Genomic DNA, 20,728 nt, shown 5'->3' with positions numbered 1-20,728 from the left:
AACAAAAATGATGAGTTAGTTCGAATAAATACAGTTATGCATCCAAGTAAAATAACTCCTTTAGAGCACATTAACCTTTACACAAAACATTTTTAGAAGCAGTAATATAGAGATTGAAAAGGTCCCCTAATTTGTTGTTACAAGAATAGGCATAGTGCAAACATTTCATGGGTTCATATCAGGGGAACACACAATCTGTACTCTTCATATACAACGGAAAGGACTTTAACCATAGGAATACCTATAAACGTGTCGTCAGACCTGGCTAAACTTCTCCAACCCTTCACATCTCGAAGACGTTCGAGTCAGACCAGCAAGTGAGTGAGCCTGTGACCGAGCGGGTTGGCTCCACTACCCCAAAACCATATTGGAAGCTTCCTGAATCCACACCATCGATAATGTAACCAAGGGTACACACACAGTCAGCAATGGATGGGTGTACAAGTGTAGGTGCTTTTATTAAAACAAACTAAATAAACAGTGTCCCAAGTAAACAGTGCAGCACAATTCTCCCTTAATAAATAAAATAAATAAATAATCCAATAAATATTGTCTCCTTTCTAAAATCCTTGACACAAGGCATCCGTGCTGCACCTCTATCTTCTTTTCCTTCAGCCACAGCATCCAACCTCCTGCCAGTCACAGTGTTGCCTCTCACCCGTTTCACCTCCATCCTCTATCTCCCTCTCTCCATCAGCCCAGTATGTCTGCCTTCAGTTGTCCTCCTTACTCACCCAGTTTTATGTCTCGCAGTTGGCAGACACGTCAGCAACTGTGGTCCGTTCTGCCTACAGCTTTAGCGACAATTAATGCCGCTGGCGCATTTGCCTCGACTCTTCAATCCACCTTCTCCAGTCCTCCTCATGCCCAAACACTTGTGCCTTCTGGATACATAGGGTGACTTCTCTCGATCCCCATTACCCCTCAGCTATTTAGAAGGAAACCGATTCATCCCTCAAATGTTGATTGCGCGATCTTCCATGGAGCCCTGATCACTTGCCTCAACTCCAGCATAATGGCTGACCAAATTGCCATTGTGAAGGTGGCTGGGAATCACTGGCATAAACTGCAGTCACAATACTGTTCCACCAACATAATATTTTATTACCATTCATTATTACAAAAACACACAGCACACTTACCGATCATGAGTTAACTGCTGGACTAATTCCTGCCAGTATCGGCTAGCACTAAGATCTATTTTGTACATTCCTCTGATGTGCTGGATGACCTTCTTTCTCTCCATTCCTTGTCTCAAGGACACATTCTGAGTGATGTCCGCAGCTATCTTTGAAATGTCTTTAGACTTGCTGTCTAACCTTTGAATGAGACTGATGAAAAACATTTACAAATTAAAGACAAGCATAATTTATTAAATTAAAAAATTAAGGACAACATATCCATCCTTCATATTAATTAAGGTGTTTGATTGAATGTACTTCTTGAAAGGGATCTCCTGATTCACCTACAGTATGTAGATGGCTGAACATGTTTTGCATTTCAAAATAAAACTTTTGCACTGGCAGAATATGTAATATTCTGATATATTAAATATGATTGTACTTTGTTTTTTCCTGCCTAGGCTTAGTGCGTGACCTGCATAAAAAGGGCCTGTATATTAAATGATTATGTTGAAGCTACCTTCTCCCTAAGAAATCAGCTTCAGGAATTCAATAAGCTTTGTATCAGTTTCCATACATATCTGAGGTTTACAGTTGATTTACAATAACCTTTAACATTTAATGACAAAAGTCTCTGAATGAAGGTTCTAGCATGTAGAACTTTTGTTTATTAGAAGGCAAATGATGTGCATAATTATCTTTTCTATTGCTACTTTCATTTCTAGTACAGCAAAAACTATTTCTTTTTCACCACTCCTAAGACTGTGTGGCCCTTGCAGCAATGAAGTTCACTTCCATAATGAAGTAGTCAGAAGGAGGAGTTTGCTCTTTGACAGAGGATATCTTTCCCACATTGTGGATTGATACTTAAAGCAAGGAGGAGCAGATCTCACAACATTCACCCAAACCAAAGTCCCGGAATGAAACCTACATCCCATTTATAATGCCCATCTACACAAACATTCATTCTCTCTCCTGCACAAGTCATTACATAAAATTTACTCATTTTACAGAAAGATCATTCCAGAGGAAATTTGTTTTCCTAATCCACCTATGATCCCCTTCTGTCAACCACCCAATATAGCAGAAGAAACTAAGAAGCCCATTCACAGACAGGCCACTAAGACAGGCTCTTGTCTAGGAGTGCTTAGGAAGCTTGTGATATATGTTCATGGTGTGTGATGGTTCATCTTTTAAATAAGGGTTAATGGATTTGTTAATTAAGCTAGCTAACAGGCAGACCAATGTTAGCTAAAATGACAAATAATGAACTTGATCATATGGTTTATAAGTGCTGATGTAATAAAGGTTCTCCTCTGTAATAATTTCCTTATTCATGTATGAAATATGCTTTCTTTTGAGTAGATACATTTATTCTTATGTTCTGACATTCTGTTTCAAGTAAAAAGGAAACTAACTGCACAGGTAGTACGCAGGACAAACAATGATACATATACTGTGTAGTCTATATATAGTTTACTGTATAGTCTAAGTGTTTAACGGAACACTTCTGCTACTACTGCAGATGCAGTGAAGGCATTTAATTATTTAATATTCACTATAAAATCATAAGTTGTATATAGAATTTTCTTTTAATTTTATGGTCTATTCAAAATTATGCACGGTACACTGAAACTAAGAAAACAAATTTTTACTGATGTTAAGCTTCTGAAATGTATAATCTTAAATCAGGTTAGCTATATTACTCATTCTGGCAATTTCCTTCATCTTTTGTCTCTTCTTTTCTGTTAGATTTGAGTAATGCTTTGCTTTTGATTTACCAATTTCTAGTCAGTGTAATAATCAAATCAAATTAATGAAGTAAGTTTACAATTTGTTCCCGAATATTGAAAAGAAATTAGACAGGTTTATGGACTATAGTCATTTCAGAAAAATATTTTGGTTGATAACTTATTATAATATTGATCTCTGCTTATTTTCAATTAAACAAAATATTTTTCTGTGGTGAAACAGTGCTTTAATTATAATCGATTATGTTAGAAATAAAGAAAAAGTTCAAAACAACTGAGGTAAAAATTTCACTTCATGAAAACATTTCTACTTCAATAATAATCATCTCTTATTCAGGATATGTCTGTTTCATATGTAGCTCATTGATAAGTAATAATCTCATTGAAAACCAACAACTTCCTTGTTTAGGCTGAAATTTTTAGGAATGGTTGATACCTTTGCTGACTGTTTTTTATTTTCTTCTCCCAGGCCGCTTTGTTCATTTTTCCCTCGGACTCAAACTTCTTTTGCTCCTAAAAGATCATTAAAATATTCAAGTTTTATTTAATTTAATGACAACATAATATAATCTAGATTTTATTAATTAATGCATTGCACATACAAATAAATGGTATTTTTATAAGTGCAGTATAACTGTACATAGATCCAAATGTTTTGTTTTTTTTTTGTTTGGCAAACAAATGAAAGAAACCTTGTTATAGGATGTACTTTACTAGAAAATAATGTTTTACATATTTAAAACCAAAGATACATCTATCTGAGCACTACATAAACACAACGTCTTTCAAAATACATGTTGCTTTCTTAAGTTATTAGAAAAAAACATTTCACATTACTATTTTAGTGCTGTCCCATATACTCCAAATCATGAGCGTGAATCCTGGTTTGGGCAATATCTGCATAGACTACTCTGCTTTCATTTAATGTGACAATGTGCATGACTATGTCTGTTGTGGGACTGGCACCATGACCATGGTTACCACCTTAATGACTAATATTGCTGGAATAAGCACTAGTTTCCCCAATGACCCTGAATTGGATAAACATGTTAGAAAATGTATGGATTGATGAACTATTTAGCCCTGAAACCAACTAAGATTTAGCCTTTTTTAAACCACTCACACTCACATTTTAGATCTGTGGTGGCCTTAAAAGATAATGTTAATCAGACTGCATAGTGTCAGCCTAAACACCAGATCTGTTTCCACTCAGACTTGGAGACATAGTTGATCTTATCCAGCCTCACTTTTTCATCAAATATCACAAGTCCTTAGCTCAAGCTCTAAACCACTGAGCAGGCTCAGACTTTGCACGCTGGTACATTAATTGGTATAGTATGTGACAAAAATAAAACATTTGGTTCAAATGACCCTGCATGGTCAAAGCAGCCTCTAGAAATTAACCAAAATTAGAGTTTTTGGCTTTGCTATATTCAGACCTCAGAAGCACAAACTTGTAACCAAAATTGAACATCCATCCATCCATTTTCCAACCCGCTGAATCCGAACACAGGGTCACGGGGGTCTGCTGGAGCCAATCCCAGCCAACACAGGGCACAAGGCAGGAACCAATCCCGGGCAGGGTGCCAACCCACCGCAGGTAACCAAAATTGACTTTTGATATTTTTTTCCTTATTCAAGAAGCTATATAGGCTTTCTGAAAAAGCAATAAACAGAAAAGTAACTGTATCAGGGTTGAACTGCAGACCACTCAAATCCAAAAAAAAAAAAACAACATTCTGGATTTAATTTTCAGAGCACCCTAAATATTTTTCATTTATTCTACATTGTCCCTTCTTTCTCAAAACACAAACCTTACATTTCTTATGCAAATCTTTCATATTTATTTTCCATCCTAAACATAGGCTGGATGTGCCATGTTTCAGTAAAGGTAATCATTGAGCTTTCTTTCAATCAGTAAGTTATCAAAAATGTAAATCTTTTTTTCATATCAAATGATGATGTCCTAACTCATGTTGCTAAACAGAGAATGTGATTCTCCATAGCCAAAAGAGCACCTGGTACTCGAGAATACCACTGTTACATCCCTACAGATGATGGCAAACCCAGAGTAGGCCGGGTGTCTGGTGAAGACAGTCAATTGACTATCTCAAATATTCACCACTGAAGTAGCAGCCGAGATCCTGCCCTCTCACGATCACACTCCTGATGGTTCAGATGAGTCCTTTACATGACATGAGACCAATGTCCTAATGGAGGCTATTATTGAGTGCATGTAGGATGAAAAAAGTTGGATTGGTGTGATTCGTGACGAGTGAAGTGGAATCAGACATCCTGATATGTTTCATGCATCCAAATTACCCTGCGTAGTCTTTCCATTGGCTACCTATAGACACTATTTGTTAGGTGCCATCACAGTGTGTCATTGCACTGCTTAGTGCACCTACAACAGTCAATGGGAGGCAGTACCATCTTGATCTCAAAGACTAAGATGCCATACATTCTGCACTTCGATTGAAATAGAAATGAAATGGTTCACATTTCTGCTGCTGCAATACCAAGATGTTAACATTTCATTATACCTAATATTATATTTAATGATAAATTGATGTGATTAATGCGCCTTTGGTGATTTATTTTTTCCCATTAATCCTATATCCAAGTTAGTGATGAAGAACATGTTTATAATGGAAAATAAAGATTAAAACTTCAAATAAGAAAAGATTTGAGAAAGAAGGGGCCATGTAGGATACAGGAAAAATAATTTTAAAAATGTCTGGATATTCCCAGAGAGCATTAAGCTGGTGTGAAAATTAGACCCAAAATTATTTTTTCACATTTGAGTGGTCTGCTGGTCAAACCCTGATGCAGTTTTTTGTTTGTTTACAACTTTTTGAAAAGTTCTGTGTAGGTATACAGACACGGGAAAAATTTCAGCAGGCTGTATCAGTTAGATGTATGGTTTCTGAAAGCTTAAATATGATAAAGCCAAAGACTCAAAATATTTTTTTTTCATTTTTGAAGGTCTACTCTTACCAAGTGGTGTCATCTGGACCAAACATTTTGATTTTGTTCCATACTATACCTAAAAAGGTACCAGTACGCAAAATCTGAGCCTGCTAGGTAGATTAGTTCTCGAGATACTGTCTTGTGAAATTGATGAAAAAAATAAAACTGTCAAATTTGACACCCCTCGCCCCTCACAAAATTGGCTGAACTGAATTTTTTGAGACTGAAATTTGTGGGATTTCTGGAAAATGGGTTTATTTGACATGGAATGACCCTGAGAGCAATAGATTGTGATATGAATTACACATTAATTTAATAAAAAAGCAGAAATTACTCTGGAGTTGGTGTTTGCAGAAATTTAGCCCTATACAATTTATTACAAACATATGAGCTTGGTGTGTATACAATAATTATAATACTATATATACTATATGGACAAAATCATTGGAACACACCTCTTAATTATTGAATTTGGGTGTTTCAGTCAGACCCATTGCCACAGGTGTATAAAATGAAGCACCCAGCCATGCAGTCTTCATTTACAAAAACATTTGTGAAACAAAAGGTCGTTCTAAAGAGCTCAGTGACTTCAAGTGTGGTACAGTGATAGGATGCAACCTTTGTAATAAGACGGCTCGTGAAATTTCATCCCTGCTGGATATTCCACGGTCAATTGTAAGTGGTATTATTGGAAAATGGAAGCGTTTAGGAACAACAGCAGCTCAGCCATGAAGCAGAAGACCATATAAAGTCAAAGAGCAGGCCAACGACTGCTAACGTGATTCCATAGCTGAAGAGTTCCAAACTTTCACTGGCATGAATACAAGCACAAAAATGGGTTTGGAATGAGTTTCCATGGCTGAGCAGCTGCATGAAAGCCTCACATTACCAAGTCCAAAGCCAAGTGTCGGATGGAGTGGTTTAAAGCACACCCTCACTGAATTGTGGAGCAGTGAAAACATGTTCTATAGACTGACAAATCATGCTTCTCTGTTTGACAGTCAGATAAGCGAGTCTTGGTTGGCGGATACTGGCTGCACTGTGATGACTGTGAAGTTTGGTTGAAGAGGGATAATGGTGTGGGGCTGTTTTTCAGGGTTTAAGCTAGGCCACTTACTTCCAATGGAGCGCAATCTCAATGCTTCAGCAAAGACATTTAGGACAACACTATGCTTCCAACTTTGTGGAAACAGTATGAGGAATGTTTTTTTCTATTGCTGCATGACTACACAAAGCAAGGTCCATAAAGAAATGGTTGGATGAGTTCGGTGTGGAACAGCTTGACTGGCCTGCACAGAGCCCTAACCTCAACCCCATCGAACACCATTGGAAGGAACTGGAACAGAGATTACGAGCAATGCCTTCTCGTCCAACATCAGTGCATCCATCCATCCTCTTCCGCTTATCCGAGGTCGGGTTGCGGGGGCAGCAGCTTGAGAAGAGATGCCCAGACTTCCCTCTCCCCGGCCACTTCTTCTAGCTCTTCCGGGAGAATCCCAAGGCGTTTCCAGGCCAGCCGGGTGACATAGTCCCTCCAGCGTGTCCTGGGTCTTCCCCAGGGCATCCTCCCAGTTGGACGTGCCCGGAACACCTCACCAGGGAGGCGTCCAGGAGGCATCCTGATCAGACGCCCGAGCCACCTCATCTGACTCCTCTCGATGCGGAGGAGCAGCGGCTCTACTCTGACCCCCTCCTGAATGATTGAGCTTCTCACCCTATCTTTAAGGGAGAGCCCAGATACCCTGCGGAGTAAACTCAATACTAGCCGCTTGTATTTGCGATCTCGTTCTTTCAGTCACTACCCATAGCTCATGACCATAGGTGAGGGTAGGAACATAGATCGACTGGTAAATTGAGAGCTTTGCCTTATGGCTCAGCTCCTTTTTCACCACAACAGACCGATGCAGAGCCCGCATCACTGCGGACGCTGCACCGATCCGCCTGTTGATCTCACGCTCCACTCTTCCCTCACTCGTGAACAAGACCCCGAGATACTTGAACTCCTCCACTTGGGGCAGGATCTCGCTCCCAACCCTGAGAGGGCACTCCACCCTTTTCCGGCTGAGGACCATGGTCTCGGATTTGGAGGTGCTGATTCCCATCACAGCCACTTCACACTCAGCTGCGAACCGATCCAGAGAGAGCTGAAGATCACGGCCTGATGAAGCAAACAGGACAACATCATCTGCAAAAAGCAGTGACCCAATCCTGAGTCCACCAAGCCGGACCCCCTCAACACCCTGGCTGCGCCTAGAAATTCTGTTATGAACAGAATCGGTGACAAAGGGCAGCCCTGGCGGAGTCCAACTCTCACTGGAAACGGGTTCGACTTACTGCCGGCAATGCGGACCAAGCTCTGACACCGATTGTACAGGGACCGAACAGCTCTTATCAGAAGGTCCGGTACCCCATACTCTCGGAGCACCTCCCACAGGATTCCCCGAGGGACACGGTCGAACGCCTTTTCCAAGTCCACAAAACACATGTAGACTGGTTGGGCGAACTCCCATGCACCCTCCAGGATACTGCTAAGGGTGTAGAGCTGATCCACTGTTCCGCGACCAGGACAAAAACCACACAGTTCCTCCTGAATCCGAGGTTCGACTATCCAACGGACCCTCCTCTCCAGAACCCCCGAATAGACTTTTCCAGGGAGGCTGAGGAGTGTGATCCCTCTGTAGTTGGAACACACCCTCTGGTCCCCCTTCTTAAAGAGGGGGACCACCACCCCAGTCTGCCAATCCAGAGGCACTGTCCCTGATGTCCATGCGATGTTGCAGAGACGTGTCAACCAAAACAGCCCTACAACATCCAGAGCCTTGAGGAACTCCGGGCGTATCTCATCCACCCCTGGGGCCCTGCCACCAAGGAGTTTTTTGACCACCTCGGTGACCTCAGTCCCAGAGATGGGGGAGCCCACCTCCGAGTCTCCAGGCTCTGCTTCCTCACTGGAAGGCATGTTAGTGGGATTGAGGAGGTCTTCGAAGTACTCCCCCCACCGACCCACAACGTCCCGAGTCGAGGTCAGCAGCGCACCATCCCCACCATACACAGTGTTGACACTGCACTGCTTCCCCCTCCTGAGACGCCGGACGGTGGACCTGAATCTCCTCGAAGCCGTCCGAAAGTCGTTCTCCATGGCCTCCCCAAACTCCTCCCATGCCCGAGTTTTTGCCTCAGCAACCACCGAAGCCACATTCCGCTTGGCCTGCCGGTACCTATCAGCTGCCTCCAGAGTCCCACAGGACAAAAGGGACCGGTAGGACTCCTTCTTCAGCTTGACGGCATCCTTCACCGCCGGTGTCCACCAACGGGTTCGGGGATTGCCGCCATGACAGGCACCGACTACTTTACGGCCACAGCTCCGGTCAGCCACCTCAACAATAGAGGCACGGAACATGGTCCATTCGGACTCAATGTCCCCCACCTCCCTCGGGACATGGTCGAAGTTTTGCCGGAGGTGGGAGTTGAAGCTACTTCTGACAGGGGGCTCTGCCACACGTTCCCAGCAGACCCTCACAACACGTTTGGGCCTACCAGGCCTGACCGGCATCCTCCTCCACCATCGGAGCAAACTCACCACCAGGTGGTGATCAGTTGACAGCTCCGCCCCTCTCTTCACCCGAGTGTCCAAGACATGTGGCCGCAAGTCCAACGACACGACCACAAAGCCGATCATCGAACTGAGGCCTAGGGTGTCCTGGTGCCAAGTGCACATATGAACACCCCTATGCTTGAACATGGTGTTCGTTATGGACAATCCGTGACGAGCACAGAAGTCCAATAACAAAACACCACTCGGGATCAGATCGGGGGGGGCAATTCCTCCCAATCATGCCCTTCCAGGTCTCACTGTCATTGCCCATGTGAGCATTGAAGTCTCCCAGCAGTACGAGGGAGTCCACAGAAGGTGTGCCCTCCAGCACCCCCTCCAGGAACTCCAAAAAGGGTGGGTACTCCGAACTGCTGTTCGGTGTGTACGCACAAACAACAGTTAGGACCCGTCCCCCCACCCGAAGGCGGAGGGAGGCTACCATCTCGTCCACCGGGGTAAACCCCAATGTACAGGCTCCAAGTCGGGGGGCAATAAGTATGCCCGGGGGCAACTCCAGATTGGTAGAGAGTCCAGCCCCTCTCAAGGAGATTGGTTCCAGAGTCCAAGCTGTGCGTCGAGGTGAGCCCGACTATATCTAGCCGGAACCTCTCGACCTCGCGCACTAGCTCAGGCTCCTTCCCCTTCAGAGAGGTGACATTCCACGTCCCAAGAGCCAGCTTCTGTAGCCGAGGATCGGACCGCCAAGGTCTCCGCCTTCAGCCACTACCCAACTCACACTGCACCCGACCTCCTTTGCCCCTCCCATAGGTGGTGAGCCCATGGGAAGGGGGACCCACGTTGCCACTTCGGGCTGTGCCCAGCCGAGCCCCATGGGTGCAAGCCCGGCCACCAGGCGCTCGCCATCGAGCCCAACCTCCAGGCCTGGCTCCAGAGGGGGGCCCGGGTGACCCGCGTCCGGGCGAGGGAAAACGCTGTCCAAATTTTGTATTCATCATGGAGGTTTTGTTGAACCGCACTTTGTCTCATCCCTCACCTAGGACCAGTTTGCCTTGGGTGGCCCTACCAGGGGCATAAAGCCCCGGACAACAGAGCTCCTAGGATCATTGGGACACGCAAACCCCTCCACCACAACATCAGTGCATGACCTCATAAATGCTCTACAGAATGAATGGGCACAAATTCCTACAGAAACACTCCAAAATCTTGTGGAAAGCCTTTCAAGAAGAGTGGAAGCTGTTATAGCTGCAAAGATGGGATCAACTCCATATTAAAGTCTATGTATTTGAATGCAATGTTATTAAAGTCCCTGTTGGTGTAATGGTCAGGCGTCTCAATACTTTTGTCCATATAGAGTATAATATTAAAAAATAAAACACAATACAATGCTGAAATACAAATACACACAAATACACTTACTTGCAAGTTTTAAAACCAATAAAAACTGAAATGTAAACAATTTTTAAGTACTCTTCCCCCTCTTCAGTACTTGGTTGAACCACCTTTTGTAGCTACTTTATTAAGAAATATTTTTGGATAAGTCTCTATTAATTTAAGGAGAAAGAGTCTTCCTTGCAAAATTGCTCAGGCTACAGTTGTGCTTGAAAGTTTGTGAACCCTTTAGAATTTTCTATATTTCTGCATAAATATGACCTAAAACATCATCAGATTTTCATTCAAGTCCTAAAAGTAGATAAGGAGAAACCAGTTAAACAAATGAGACAAAAATATTATACTTGGTCATTTATTTATTGAGGAAAATGATTGAATATTACATATTTGTGAGTGGCAAAAGTATGTGAACCTCTAAGATTAGCAGTTAGTTTGAAGGCGAAATTAGATTCAGGTGTTTTCAATCAATCAGATGTTTGACAATCAGGTGTGAGTGGGCACCCTGTATTACAGTATTTAAAGAACAGGGATCTGTCAAAGTCTGCTCTTCACAACACATGTTTGCAGAAGTGTATCATGGCACAAACAAAGGAGATTTCAGAGGACCTCAGAAAAAGAGTTGTTGATGCTCATCAGGTTGGAAAAGGTTACAAAACCATCTCTAAAGAGTTTGGACTCCACCAATCCACAGTCAGACAGATTGTGTACAAATGGAGGACATTCAAGACCATTGTTACCCTCCCCAGGAGTGGTCGACCAACAAAGATCACTCCAAGAGCAAGGCGTGTAATAGTCGGCGACCCCAGGGTACCTTCTAAGCAACTGAAGGCCTTTCTCACATTGGCTAATGTTCATGTTCATGAGTCCACCATCAGGAGAACACTGAACAACAATGGTGTGCATGGCAGGGTTGCAAGGAGAAAGCCTCCTATATTGCTGCTTGTCTGCAGTTTGCTAAAGATCACGTAGACAAACCAGAAAGCTATTGGAAGAATGTTTTGTGGACAGATGAGACCAAAATAGAACTTTTTGGTTTAAATGAAAAGCGTTATGTTTGGAGAAAGGAAAACACTGCATTCCAGCATAAGAACCTTATCCCATCTGTGAAACATGGTGGTGGTAGTATCATGGTTTGAGCCTCTTTTGCTGCATCTGGGCCAGGACAGCTTGCCTTCACTGATGGAACAATGAATTCTGAATTAAACCAGATACTGAAAGCAAAGTTTCACATACTTTTGCCACTCACAAATATGTAATATTCGATCATTTTCCTTAATAAATAAATGACCAAGTATAATATTTTTGTCTCATTTGTTTAACTGGTTTCTTTTTATTTACTTTTAGGACTTGAGTGAAAATCTGATGATGTTTTAGGTCATATTGATGCAGAAATATAGAAAATTCTAAAGGGTTCACAAACTTTCAAGCACAACTGTATGTCAGGTTATTTTGGGACCAAAGGCGAACAGCAACTTTTATGTCTTGGGATGGATTTCAGATGGGTTTAAGCCAAAAACTCTAACTAGGCTATTGAAGGACATCTATTTACTTCATTTTGTAACCATTCAATTGATGTTCTGGCTGTTTTTTTTTTGTGCCCATTCATCATCCCAACAATCGTGACCAGACTGCCTGTCCCTTCTTCTGTAATGCATCACCAGAAAGTCCTATTCTGGGTTCCGAAATAGAATGAATGTGCAACATGCGTGAAACTAATGCACTATAAAGAAATAGTGGTTTACAGTGTAGAATGGACCAATACTGCACATACACATATATTATAAGGAGGAGACAAAATAAATTAAGTAAAAACAATTGACTAATGTTTGTTACTTACGTCTTTGGACTATTTTGCAGTAATGGATGCAATACAAACCCAACCACACTTCTTTTACATAATTTTTAATGAGGATACAAGAACTCTCAATAGCAATGGGCAAGAAAACAAAACACAGAAATCAATCAAGAAGATTAACATATGTACATACAGTTAGGTCCACAAATATTTGGACAGAGACAACTTTTTTCTAATTTTGGTTCTGTACATTACCACAATGAATTTTAAATGAAAAAACTCAGATGCAATTGAAGTGGAAACTGAAGTGGGGTGAACAAAACGATTGCATAAAAATGTGAGGGAATTAAAGCATTTCTTTTAACATAATCCTTTTATTTCAGGGGCTCAAAAGTAATTGGACAATTGACTCAAAGGCTATTTCATGGGCAGGTGTGGGCAAGTCCGTCGTTATGTCATTATCAATTAAGCAGATAAAAGGCCTGGAGTTGATTTGAGGTGTGGTGCTTGCGTGTGGAAGATTTTGCTGTGAACAGACAACATGCGGTCAAAGGAGCTCTCCATGCAGGTGAAAGAAGCTATCCTTAAGCTGTGAAAACAGAAAAAACCCATCCGAGAAATTGCTACAATATTACGAGTGGCAAAATCTACAGTCTGATACATCCTGAGAAAGAAAGCAAGCACTGGTGAACTCAGCAACGCAAACAGACCTGGACTTCCAAGGAAGACAACAGTGGTGGATGATCGCAGAATCATTTCCTTGGTGAAGAGAAACCCCTTCACAACAGCCAACCAAGTGAAAAACACTCTCCAGGGGGTAGGCGTATCAATATCCAAGTCTACCATAAAGAGAAGACTGCATGAAAGTAAATACAGAGGGTGCACTGCAAGGTGCAAGCCACTCATAAGCCTCAAGAATACAAAGGCTAGAATGGACTTTGCTAAAGAAAATCTAAAAAAGCCAGCACAGTTCTGGAAAAACATTCTTTGAACAGATGAAACCAAGATCAACCTCTACCAGAATGATGGCAAGAAAAAAGTATGGAGAAGGCGTGGAACAGCTCATTATCCAAAGCATACCACATCATCTGTAAAACACGGTGGAGGCAGTGTGATGGCTTGGGCGTGCATGGCTGCCAGTGACACTGGGACATTAGTGTTTATTGATGATGTGACACAGGACAGAAGCAGCCGAATGAATTCTGAGGTGTTCAGAGACATACTGTCTGCTCAAATCCAGCTAAATGCAGTCAAATTGATTGGGCGGCGTTTCATGATACAGATGGACAATGACCCAAAACATACAAAAATGCTTTAGTTGCTTCACATTTTTATGCAATTGTTTTGTTCACCCCACTGAATTAAAGCTGAAAGTCTGCGTTTCAACTGCATCTGAGTTGTTTCATTTAAAATTCATTGTGGTAATGTACAGAACCAAAATTAGAAAAACGTTGTCTCTGTCCAAATATTTATGGACCTAACTGTAACTTATACAATTATGTGTACATAACAGACAATTCTTTTTTTGTGTGGGTATTTCAGGAATGTGGCATGATTCCTGCCATTAGCTCAAGTTGGCAGCCACGACTTCAGGTCCTTGAGGCCCTCAACTGTACTAAGCAAGTTAGATAATCGTTGATGGAAATCAATGAATGCACCATTTTTTCCTAATTCCATTCAACTTTAACCTGATTCTCTGTACAATTACCAATATGTACATTGTGGCAGACGGCTAGAGTCCTTGCTCGACCAGGACACCCTGACCATGGAAGGACCAGGGGAGAGAGTATTTTCAGGACAGTTTCTAACTCGGGCCAACAGAGGGCAGTCCCCTTGGTTTTCAGCGGGGCTAACAGGTCATGAGCAGGGAAGTTCAAACCTATTGAAGCCCGTGGCCACTGCCAGGGGCCACATGGACATTTCCAGGGCCTAATTTGGCCACACTTCTGGAAGAAGCTCGTTGGGCACCTGGAGTCCTTCTGGGTGTCCTATAAAGGGAGCCAGTCCCCACCAATCAATGGCCAGAGTCGGGAGGAAGAGGGCAAAGCCTGAACAGGAGTGGAGGCAGATGGACTGGCGGCAAGGAAGGGACTGTTGTGTTGTATTGTGTATTGGTGCTGGTGATTTGTGCACTTTGCCCTGTAAATAAACGTGTGTGGGGTGCAAAACCTGTGTCCTGCCTGTCTGTGTCCGGGTTGGCTTTCAAAACATCAAGGTTTTTAATTCCAAAATAATTATTTGGTTGTTCATTACTGTAATACTGGCCCACTCAGTTATGGGTGCACTAGTTTGCATACCAGGAGAAGGTGGGAGCAGAGGATGCCGTCATCTATATGTTACACCGATCCATCTCCCACTTGGACAGAGGCAGTGGTACTGTAAGAATTATGTTTCTGGACTTCTCTAGCGCCTTCAACACCATCCAACCTCTGCTCCTTAGGGACAAGCTGACAGAGATGGGAGTAGATTCATACCTGGTGGCATGGATCGTGGACTACCTTACAGACAGACCTCAGTATGTACATCTTGGGAACTGCAGGTCTGACATTGTGGTCAGCAACACAAGAGCGCTGCAGGAGACTGTACTTTCTCTGGTCCTGTTCAGCCTATATACATCGGACTTCCAATATAACTCGGAGTCCTGCCACGTGCAAAAGTTCGCTGATGACACTGCTATCGTGGGCTGCATCAGGAGTGGGCAGGAGGAGGAGTATAGGAACCTAATCAAGGACTTTGTTAAATGGTGCAACTCAAACCACCTAGAACTGAACACCAGCAAAACCAAGGAGCTGGTGGTGGATTTTAGGAGGACCAGGCCCCTCATGGACCCCGTGATCATCAGAGGTGACTATGTACAGAGGGTGCAGACCTATAAATACCTGGGAGTGCAGTTGGATGATAAATTGGACTGGACTGCTAATACTGATGCTCTGTGCAAGAGAGGACAGAGCCGACTATACTTCCTTAGAAGGCTGGCGTCCTTCAACATCTGCAACAAGATTCTGCAAATGTTCTATCAGACGGTTGTGGCGAGCGCCCTCTACTACGCGGTGGTGTGCTGGGGAGGCAGCATAAAGAAGAAGGATGCCTCACACATGGACAAACTGGTGAGGAAGGCAGGCTCTATTGTAGGCACGGAGCTGGACAGTTTGACATCCGTGGCAGAGTGACAGGCGCTGAGCAGGCTCCTGTCAATCATGGAGAATCCACTGCGTCCACTAAACAGTATCATCTCCAGACAGAGGAGCAGCTTCAGCGACAGACTGCTGTCAATGTCTTGCTCCACTGACAGACTGAGGAGATCGTTCCTCCTCCACACAATGCGACTCTTCAGTTCCACTTGGGGGGGTAAACATTAACATTATACAAAGTTTTTGTCTATTTTACCTGCATTTTTATCACCCTTTAATTTAATATTGTTTTTTATCAGTATGCTGCTGCTGGAGTATGTGAATGTCCCCTTGGGATTAATAAAGTATGTATCTATCTATCTATCTATCTATCTATCTATCTATCTATCTATCTATCTATCTATCTATCTATCTATCTATCTATCTATCTATCTATCTATCTATCTATCTATCTATCTATCTATCTATCAGGAGTTAACTGGCTTCTGAATTCAGATCTGATGCACACACATTGCTTAAAAAAATGGTGTTTTTTAAGATGCATTTTTTTTTTACACAATTGAGACCACCACAACCATTCATTCAACAATAGCATAATTTAGTATTCAGCCAAATAATAAAAAAGGCTGAAATTTTTGGTCAAATATGTCATGTTGTTTTTGTTGTTCTCCTGCATTGGCTATTGAATACACTCTTAAACAGTCCCTATGGGAGGTATTTTCTGCAAAAAAAGGAAATGAAAATTAAAGTTATAAAATGAAAATGCAATTTCTCTTTTCCAAATTAATTTTCAAGTCTGCACACAAAAATGCTGCAAAAATTAAAAGTAAAATGAAATAACCCAATTTGCAATTTCATTTTTAGCCTGAACCGCAATGCAGCTGCAAAAATGAAAAGTAATGCGCATTTCCACTTTGCATTTTCATTTTCAAGTTCTCAACAGGCAAATAGTGTGGTCAATAGGTGGGGCTTTGTACCTCAATTTCCCACAATTCTTTGTCCTTAGTAACTGTAAGAGCCTATCTTAGAAATGTATTGCTTTAAGTTAAATTCATATTAGTGTTTGCTTATTCATAGACATAGACAATGGCATACACTTTTTCCCCCTGTAAGTTAGTATGAGATAGAACTTTATTGCTATAATTAAGATACAGTGTGATAATTGAGTCAGTTGTTGTTTAGGGACAGGGACTTGAAAGACCCATTTTTAACATAGAAATGGGATAGGCAAACAGTTTTCTGACAATTTTGAAATGGTTCAGAAACGGTTTAACAATGAGCAAACGTAAAGAAAGAAAACAAGAATTTTAAGCTTTAAACAGAACTTTTCTTAACTAGAACTTTTCTTGTTTTTTGCTTTATCAGTTTTCTCTTTTTTCTGTGAACCGTTTAACTTTGAATTTTTCCTAAAGCTTTTAAAACTAAAGATATTTTGCCTATGGAATCATTTTGATGCGTCAGGCGTTTGCTGAATCCCATTTTGTATGCTAGAGCTGCTGAAATTTGGTAATTTTGAGAAAACGTATACGATATACTGTTAATGATTATATCTTTGGCGGATATAATTTAAACTTTAGCTGCAATAGATATCTCTACTTTTTAATTCTCAAACGCCGTTGCGGGGGGACGGGGGGGGGGGCTTGTTTTGTGTTGGACGTGCTCTGTCTCTTGGTATGTCAGAGCACTGGGACATTGTGAAGTGGAGTCTAGCCTCATGTGGGGAGGCAAAATGGGGGGGTGGGGGGATAAGGGGGGGAGAGAAGGAGAGCAGGCTATATCTAATCTATCCTTTTAATCCTTATAATTATAACTATCAATGCAACAATAGCCTGTATGGCAATAACTTGTGGGGAAATTGGAAATTAAGATTAAAACTGCCTCACTACCAGTCAAGACTATAAAATGATATTAAAAATTCAGAATCAGTGTCTCCATGATGGGACAGTTAATTTTGTGAGCTGGAATATTAATGCCTGTATCACAAATTAAAGAGAAAGAAAGTATGCTCTCACCTAACAGGCTTAAACGCTAAAATAGTATTTTTACAGGAGACCCACTTACTAAGCAAGGATCAATTCCAGCTACAAAAAGACTGGACTGGCCAAATGTTCCATTCTAGCTTTATAAAGAAAACTAGAGGTGTGGGAATTCTCATACATAGAACAGTAGCATTTGTAGCATCAGATGTAGTATCGGATCCTGAAGGGAGATATGTGATGGTCATGGGCAACTTATTTAATTGTGAAATGATTTTGATAAATGTTTATGCACCCAATGTCGATGATAAGGAATTCGTGCAAAATCTATTTGCATCCATTCCCAATGTGAACACTCATAATAATATAATGGCTGGGGACTTTAATTGTGTTTTAAATTCACTCTTAGACAGGACTCCTGCCACAGGGGGGACGACATCTAACACTGCAAAGACAATTACACAGATTGTAACCGACCATAACTTATTAGACTCAAGAACATATTCGTTCTACTCACCAGTGCATCATAGCTACTCAAGAATCGATTATTTCTTTATAAATAACTAGCAAAATACCCGCGCTTCGCAGCGGAGAAGTGTGTTAAAGAGGTTATGAAAAAAAAAAGGAAACATTTTAAAAATAACGTAACATGATTGTCAATGTAATTGTGTTGTCATTGTTATGAGTGTTGCTGTCTTTTATATATATAATATACACACACACAAACATATAGATAGATAGATAGATATATATACATATACAGTAATCCCTCCTCCATCGCGGGGGTTGCGTTCCAGAGCCACCCGCGAAATAGGAAAATCCGCGAAGTAGAAACCATATGTTTATATAGTTATTTTTAGAATGTCATGCTTGGGTCACAGATTTGCGCAGAAACACAGGAGGTTGTAGAGAGACAGGAACGTTATTCAAACACTGCAAACAAACATTTGTCTCTTTTTCAAAAGTTTAAACTGTGCTCCATGACAAGACAGAGATGACAGTTCTGTCTCACAATTAAAAGAATGCAAACATATCTTCCTTTTCAAAGGAGTGCGCGTCAGGAGACAGAGAACAAAGCAAGCAGTCAAAAAAAATCAATAGGGCTTTTTGGCTTTTAAGTATGCGAAGCACAGCCGGTACAAAGATGTTGAAGGCGGCAGCTCACACCCCCTCTGTCAGGAGCAGGAAGAGAGAGAGAGAGCCACAGAAAAACAAAGTCAAAAATCAATACGTGCCCTTTGAGCTTTTAAGTATGCGAAGCTCCGTGCAGCATGTCCTTCAGGAAGCAGCTGCACACAGCCCCCCTGCTCACAACCCCCTACGTCAGCGCAAGAGAGAGAGAGAGAGAAAGTAAGCTGGGTAGCTTCTCAGCCATCTGCCAATAGCGTCCCTTGTATGAAATCAACTGGGCAAACCAACTGAGGAAGCATGTACCAGAAATTAAAAGACCCATTGTCCGCAGAAACCCACGAAGCAGCGAAAAATCCGCGATATATATTTAAATATGCTTACAATTAAAATCCGCGATGGAGTGAAGCCGCGAAAGGCGAAGCGCGATATAGCGAGGGATCACTGTACATATATATACATATCTACATATATATATATACATATACACATCCACATATATATACATATATATATATATATATATATATATATATATATATATATATATATACACATATCAACATATATATACACACATACATAAACACACACATATACATACACACACACACACACACATATATATATATATATATATACACACACAGACACATATATATACATAAATATTTACATATCTACATATATACACATCTACATATATATACACATATATATATATATATATACATATATATATATATATATATATATATACATATATATATATATATATATATATATATATATCTAGACATACATACATAGATAGACTGACACATATATATACATATCTACATATATATATATATGTAATTGTGTTGTCATTGTTATGAGTGTTGCTGTCATATATATATATATATATATATATATATTTATAGCAAAATACCCGCGCTTCGCAGCGGAGAAGTAGTGTGTTAAAGAGGTTATGTAAACATATATATATATATATATATATATATATATATATATATATATATATATATATATACATATACATATATACATATATATACATATCTAGATATACACATATCTACATATACATATATATACATATACACATCCACATATACATATATATATACATATACAAATTTACATATCTACATATATATATATATATATGTATATATATATATATATATACATATAAATATAGACATACAACTATACATAAATACATTCACACACATATATATATATATATATATATATATATATATATATATATATATATATATATATATATATATATATATATATCTATATATATATATATACTGTATATATACATATCTACTTATTTGCTCCTGTATTTAGGATATAGCGGGTTGGATAATGGATGGATGGACATCTGTATGCATAGCCCTATTTGCCCGTTTCCGTTTTTTTTCTTTCTTCAGTAATATTTCAGTAAACCCGGAGCTTGTCAGTTCAAATCCTGGTACTGACACCACTGTGTGACCCTGTGGAAGTCACTTCACCTGCCTGTGCTGCAAAAAACAAAAGTAATGTAACAAATTGTACCTCAGATGTTGCAAGTTGCTGGAATAAAGGCATAAGTAAAATAGATAAATATGTATTATACACATAGGAACTATTCATTTATTTTCAGTTAAGTCATCTGCAGCAAACTTTTATAAATGAGGGTTTCTCATTTTTAGATAGTGCAAACTGTTTCTTCTTCATTGACGTTTTCTCTTGGACAGGTTTTTTCATTTCATTGAAAATTAAAGCAGCAGCTGCCAAAATATGTAGCTTTCTTATTAATTTTTCAACATTGTGTAAAATAAATTTATAAAGTAACATAAAAGGTTTAAATACTGGTTATCCTTTTACACTAAAATATTACTAAAGAGATACAAA

General features: G+C 40.5%; 1 protein-coding gene across 1 annotated transcript in view; it reads right to left on the bottom strand.

Annotated features, from left to right (window-relative positions):
- The window catches only part of LOC114666077 (lysosomal-trafficking regulator-like), a 125,588-nt gene that overhangs the window by 95,069 nt on the left and 9,791 nt on the right, over window positions 1-20,728 (bottom strand). The window contains exons 3-4 of the mRNA XM_028820815.2: window positions 3,309-3,385; window positions 1,143-1,331 (exon numbers count right to left, since the gene is read on the bottom strand). Coding sequence (XP_028676648.1) covers window positions 1,143-1,331; window positions 3,309-3,385 — 266 coding nt within the window. The remainder of the gene's footprint in view (window positions 1-1,142; window positions 1,332-3,308; window positions 3,386-20,728) is intronic.

Source organism: Erpetoichthys calabaricus, chromosome 15 (assembly GCF_900747795.2).
Source record: "Erpetoichthys calabaricus chromosome 15, fErpCal1.3, whole genome shotgun sequence".
NCBI classification, from domain to species: Eukaryota; Metazoa; Chordata; class Cladistia; order Polypteriformes; family Polypteridae; genus Erpetoichthys; species Erpetoichthys calabaricus.
The sequence above is the reverse complement of the archived record's forward strand: the minus strand, read 5'-3'. Positions and strand labels throughout refer to the sequence as shown.